The sequence below is a fragment of the Mchenga conophoros genome, linkage group LG5 (assembly GCF_057382185.1).
Source record: "Mchenga conophoros isolate Kocher_MC1m ecotype Shallow Benthic linkage group LG5, M_conophoros_male_GT1.1, whole genome shotgun sequence".
In the NCBI taxonomy this organism is placed as follows: Eukaryota; Metazoa; Chordata; class Actinopteri; order Cichliformes; family Cichlidae; genus Mchenga; species Mchenga conophoros.
The window spans coordinates 28910932-28916868 of NC_140530.1; the positions used below are offsets into that span (position 1 = coordinate 28910932).

The following is a 5937-nucleotide window of genomic DNA, read 5'->3' on the forward strand; positions in this document are numbered from 1 at the left end:
ATCACTCCGCTTCTACCAATCTGAGCTACCGATACAAGGTAGGATGGAGCCGCACCCCTGTGTTATTAATTCTGATCCTACTATCCAAATGTCGCAGCCTGTTGCAACAGGCAACATTTTTCCAATCTTCTGTCCATTTCTGATGAATCCCTGTGAATTCAGGGTCCTGTTAATAGCTAATACCTGGTGTGGTCTTCTGCTGCTGTAGAGATGCTCTTCTGCATACCTTGATTGTAAGTGTGGTTACATGAGTTACTGTTGTCTCCCTTTCAGCTCAAAGCGGTCTGGTCATTCTCCAACATCAATGATGTGGATTGGACTAAATATTTTTGCCTCTTTGCACCATTCTCTGAAAACCGTAAAGATGGTTGAGTGGGGAAACACCAGTATATCACCAACATGTAGCTCATCCTGTCACCAACTCTGAATTACTTCACCATTCTGGTGCTGAGTTTCTTAGGAGTTCATCTTCAGCATGTCTGCATGCCTAACTGACTTGCTGCCATGTGATTGGTTGATTCAATAATTGCACTGAGCAACTGAACAGGTAGCCTGCTCAGTCGGTGTGAGTTGGAGCATGTGTGTTCCTCAAGCTCAGGAGTCTGAGGACCCTGCACAGCATTTTAGCTGTCCTAAGCCTGCACTCTCCTGGACAGCGATATCTGATTTGTCCCTGGAATCTGCTGGAGCCCAGTTTTGGCATTACAACTACAGATAGGTCTGGATCACTTTTTTTCTCTTGACACGTGGAATCATTTTAAAACTGCACTTTATATTTAATGTGTCATCTTTGTCTAATACTTACATTTAATGATGTGACAAATATGCAAAAACTATTTGCAACACGATTTTCCTACAGAAACAAACAAACAAAACAAAAACAGCAAAATGCAAAGCACAACTCTTACTTGCATTTATTTTTTAATCAAAATACGTTTTTTTGTTTGACACAGAACCTCACAGTTTAACACATAAGAGGGAAAACTTTATTTAAATTAAAACCAAAGCAAATATGTTGCAGTGAACGCAATGAGCACTGCCACAGGAGGCCACACACACGCGCGCACACACACACACACACACACACACACATTCCAACAGGTACAGAGTATAAACACCTTAGCCTGTGTCTGACAGCTAAACTTAACACTTACAGCAGTGACACCTGTGGAAACTCCAATCCCCTGTGAAATTTTTAAATCAGTTCTTCAGCCTGCACTCTGTATTGCTCATTGTTGCTGGAAATGCTGACCATAGCCGTTGTGTCTCCTTGTGTATTGCCACATTTTTACACTGATCAGCATGTCATGACCACAAAGAATGCACACCCATAGCACATTACAGAAAACTTTCATTCAACTACACATCCAGATTTTTCTACCCTTTGGAAACTTTCAGCGTTTTTAACTTATTAAAAATTTGGGTGTCACCTTGACGCTTGGGGGGGGGGGAAAAAAAAAAAAAAAAAAACTTAGAGCAACTCATGCAAACTGCAAAAGAAAAAGAACAGAAACAAAAAAGATCAGATGGCAGTAGGGAAGGTCACACTGAGGCAGGACGATGAGGAGCAGCTGTAGAGCACAGCGGGTAATAACATTGTAGGTCCTCAGCTCTAGTTCACCTGTTTGAGGTGTGTTTGAGTAGAAGTGCGGCAAAGGGGGGACATATTCACAGCGTAGTTACTGATTGTCCAGTGTCTGTGTACTCGCCTTGTGGAGCATTACGTGTGCAGAGCCAAAGTGGCGACAGAGTTTGGCCATCCAGGGCTGTCAGGGGTGTGACGCTCTTGTTTTTGACTACAGTTTAACACTACCTGGCGTATAAAGTTTGTTGAGCAAGTGATCGTGGCTGCCATAGCAGTTTTCAGAGGGGTTATGTGATTTTGGCAGTTTTAAGGAAGGAGCAAAGTATTTTCAGTTTAAAAAGATGAGCGATCGGGTTTGGGGAGAAAGTGAAATCTCTTAAATCGGAACACTGAACTGGAGAGGGATTTTCGTTATGCTAGTTTACGTTTCCTTGCATCCTCTCACTTCCCTTCACCCAGAAACCTTTCCTCCTCTGCCACCATGGAGGATTTTCCATCCCACTATAAAAACCTCAGAGGTTTTGAGCAGCTTTCTCTCCCATCCTCCGTTTGGCAGTAGCTAAGACACAAGGAACAGACAAGTTAGCATAATGCAAAGCACCCACCCCTGTGACTTTAAGTTAATGTCACATGTAGTTTATACTGTATACTTTTTTTTTTATTTTTCATTCATGTGCTGGAATGAAAGTTGGTCAATGTGAAATTCTTTTTCCCTCAGCATCATGTCAAGTTCATGCATGTCCTTCCCTTTTTATTTCAAGTTTGGATCCCTCGCCTTTGCTACCTGTTAGATAATAGGACACATAATGTGACCTCTGGCACCCTTTCCCATTCCTCAAATTCTTCTTTACAGCATTAAGAAAGAAAAAAGAAAAGACAGCGTTCATAACCCTCCAAGACCAGCTCTTCTTCTTTAGTTTGTCTTTGGCTGAACACTCTTGGTATTCCCCTCCAGCAATTTTCACCACTCTAAGCATGGCAGTATCTTTCTACAATAATTTCTCAGCATTGCCTTATACTCCTGCTCCCCCCACCTCCACTTCCTGGTGTTGCTGCTGCTGGTGCTCCTCCTCTCCTAGGTCCCAACAATGGCTGGGTCGTGGGCAGCATCCGGGAGTGCAGCATCCTGGCAGTGATAAAGGAAGCAGTTGCCCCAGCAACTGTAGCAGATGAGGAAGAGGGCAGCCAGGAAGACCAAGGCACAGATGGTGCAGGGCTTTCTCTCCAGCAGGAAGCTGAGCAGGTAGAACCCCATGAACATGGAGTGGTTGAACCACAGAGCTGGGTTCAGCGGCTTGGGGATGAGCAGCACAGGGAGCAGCCATTGAAGGCAATACATTGTCTCTTTTTGGAAGGAGGCAGAAGATGTTTTCTGTTTCAGATCTATGAATGAAGGGTCTCTGATAGGTTCAGAGTGGAGATGACAACAGCTCTTCGCAGATGTGGGAGCGTTCCTCTATCCAACAGAGCTGGGATGATGCAGAAAGATGTCAAAGCAGCCAGATGTTACCATCAGATCATCCCTGCACAGGACGGTGAAAAGAAAAGTTAGAAGACTCATAATCTGGGCAAACATATCTATCTGAGCTTCCTCTATTTTAAAACGGGCTTTTGGGGAGTGACGAGACAATCTAGCTTCATACAGTCAGAGTCTGTTTATCTTACGTTTCCTGTTATTTTCAGCTTCTTGATAAAGAAAAACATATTTTAGGTTTCAGTATGTCAAAGCCCACATAAAAAAACTGATCTTTCTATATGTCAGCATAACTGTGATGGACCTTTTTTGTTTTTATTTTCAAATAAATGTAAAAAGAAAAAAAGTTTTATTTAATTCACACTTTTTATAGATGCTGTTTTGGAACTATTTGTTGTTTTGTGTCAATAAATAATTCAGGAGATATGAAGAAAAATAAAGTGTTTTCCCCTACATAAAACATGACAACAGTTGAGTTTCCTTCTCACCTCCTCTTCAAGCCAGCTCTTGAATGGTAATATTATTAGAACCACTTCTTTAGTAATATTCACATGGCTGCATGTTTGGCAAATATTAAACGTGGGTACACAAACACTCCAAGACACAAGTTAAAGTTAAATTAGAAAAACATAACATTCAAAACAGCTAACATGCAAACTGGGGTGCAAAACACCAGGCAGGTAAGTGTAGCACGAATGTGAGGAGTGAGACTTGCCTCACTCAAAATCCTAATCAGTGACCCAGTACTTGTTAAAGCCTCCCGAAAGTAAACATTTACTCAACTATTAGTGTGCCAACTTCCTTAAAGGGCCTAACACACCGAGATCAGCTGCTCGGCTAATGTTAACTACCTGCGTGGTTATCTTTAGGCCTCCAAGCACATTAACAAAACTTACTTCGCCTTATTTAATGTGGAAAAAAAAAATCAACGTGCGCTGGGTTTAACACGACAGTGGCTGCTTTCTTTCAATAACTAAACCAGCTGCCACTAGCTGACTGTCAGGGACAGCTGCTCGCTCTCCGACTGCCACATGACCACCTAACTTTAAAATATACCTACGACGTTATGAATGTCGCTGCTGTTAACCCTCTGCTTAAATGCCTGCTGCTTTGATTAACATTCGTTCAATTCAAGGGCAGCTCTTACGCTTTGCTACCTAGTTAGCCTTCGTGTTAATAGAGGAAATTTAGTTTTCATACAGTGATCCTCTCCGGGTAAGACTTCTCTAGAGTCTAGAAAGGGCAAATCAGACTATTTGAAAAACAATAATGGACCAATTTAACGTTGCCAGACAAATCTGGGAGAAAAAGCGTAGACCACAACATGGCTAAATATTCTTGCTTTTGATACACTGTACGTGCAGCGAGTTGTTTTTATTAGAGTGTAATTAAATGGATTTATCCGGCTAACCTGTTCCGCGAAAACACATTGCAGTGGGCGGTAACGTTCGTTAGCTGAAAGCTGCTTTTTAAACAATCATTAAAAAATGAAAAAGTCCGATTTGTTTGTACCAAAAAAGACAATATTTGAGTCTTGGTGTAGACACCCTGTAAGTAATGGGACAGGCCCCCGTGTAGCGCTAGCTGTGAACGGAGGACTGCATTAACAACAGCATGCACCTGAGGCTAACCAGCTAAGTTAGCTTGGAAAACAAACGCTTGCTTCCGCTATCGAGAAAAACCAGAGTCTGTAAAGGTGGCCACCTGTATTACAATCCAACTATAAATTATTATGAAACAAACCTGACATGTTTTGAGCTCATTCTCAGCAAAAATAAACCACCGGTATCATCTCCGTTTCATCAACCGACTGCGTACGTAGCTAACTAGCATTAGCGTTAGCTTAAAGGACCCGTGTGGAGGTAGAGCGAAGAAGTTTAGGTGTCTGTGACTTGCCTGATTATATTTAATAACTTACTGTTGATAACTTTACTTGGACCAAATATGATATCGTTAAGCTTGGTCTATTAATATAGAATAAACGTCTCGAATTCTTCTGTAATAATATTTTGATTGCTGGAGAGTTTTCCTGTATTTATAAAATCTGTTGTGTGTTGTGTGCTGTTATTCTTTGCTGCTTGGATAATTTGATGAATATTATTTGAAAATAATACCCATTAATTTATTTGAAAATTGTTCTATAAAGAGAAAAAACAAAAAACTCAGAACAGCTTATACAGATTCGATTTAAGAATCACTCAGGCCTGAAATATCTTGTTCCTTGTGCCACAAAGCCACATTGGCTGACATTTTCTAACAAATATGGTAGTCTGTGATTTGATCACACACCCTGCTTCTGGATAACTAGATTACCAAATCCGCATCTGAAAATAAACTCCCCAGAATATGATATTTACTCTGATTTAAGTGAAAATTATCAGAAATGCAGATGCAGACACTGTTTTAACCAAAGTATGTATTCATGATTCATTTTTAGACTCTGATCTTAAGTAGCGGCTAGAGGACAGTTAGAGAAGTTTAAATGCCATACCAGGCAAGACCCCAAATACAAGCAGTGTAAAAATGTCACTGAGACAATCTAGTACATAACAGCAGGGTGCAAGATGCTAGCATGCAAGGCATACATGGAACGCCGTCACCAAGTAGCTGGCATAGTATACAGGAACATGTGTAGCGATTATGGCATGCGAGTCAACCACCCAGACTCTAAGTGAACTTTTTCAGGGTCTTTACTGAAATCAACAATAGCTTATAAATCATGTTTTTTTGTTAGTGGTTAGGGTGCTTGTCGGGGTTTATTCATGTAATTTAATGCATCTGCTGAAAAGAGGAAGAATCTAGTTTAAGCTAAGCATTAAATCCAATGAACTGTGATATCATACAGTTACTTACAATTGGGAGGTGACAAACCACAGTA

The 5937-nt window shown here is 41.0% G+C and overlaps 1 protein-coding gene across 2 annotated transcripts; it reads right to left on the minus strand.

Moving 5' to 3' along the window:
• Positions 1–904: 904 nt before the first annotated feature.
• Positions 905–4923, minus strand: blcap (bladder cancer associated protein). Of its 2 annotated transcripts, none has more exons than XM_085274714.1 (2): positions 4803–4923; positions 905–3108 (listed from the first exon to the last, which is right to left on the minus strand). In XM_085274714.1, the coding sequence occupies exon 2, from the start codon at positions 2922–2924 to the stop codon at positions 2661–2663; it is 264 nt and encodes an 87-aa protein (XP_085130840.1). In that variant the 5' UTR covers positions 2925–3108; positions 4803–4923; the 3' UTR covers positions 905–2660. The 2 variants fall into 2 exon arrangements, with proteins under 2 accessions (XP_085130840.1, XP_085130841.1); XM_085274715.1 differs by having other exon boundaries at positions 4808–4911.
• Between the last annotated feature and the right edge of the window lie 1014 nt (positions 4924–5937).

Bases quoted from the DNA above. Each gene is read 5' to 3' on its own strand.
- blcap (XM_085274714.1), bottom strand. From the start codon at position 2,924: ATGTATTGCCTTCAATGGCTGCTCCCTGTGCTGCTCATCCCCAAGCCG.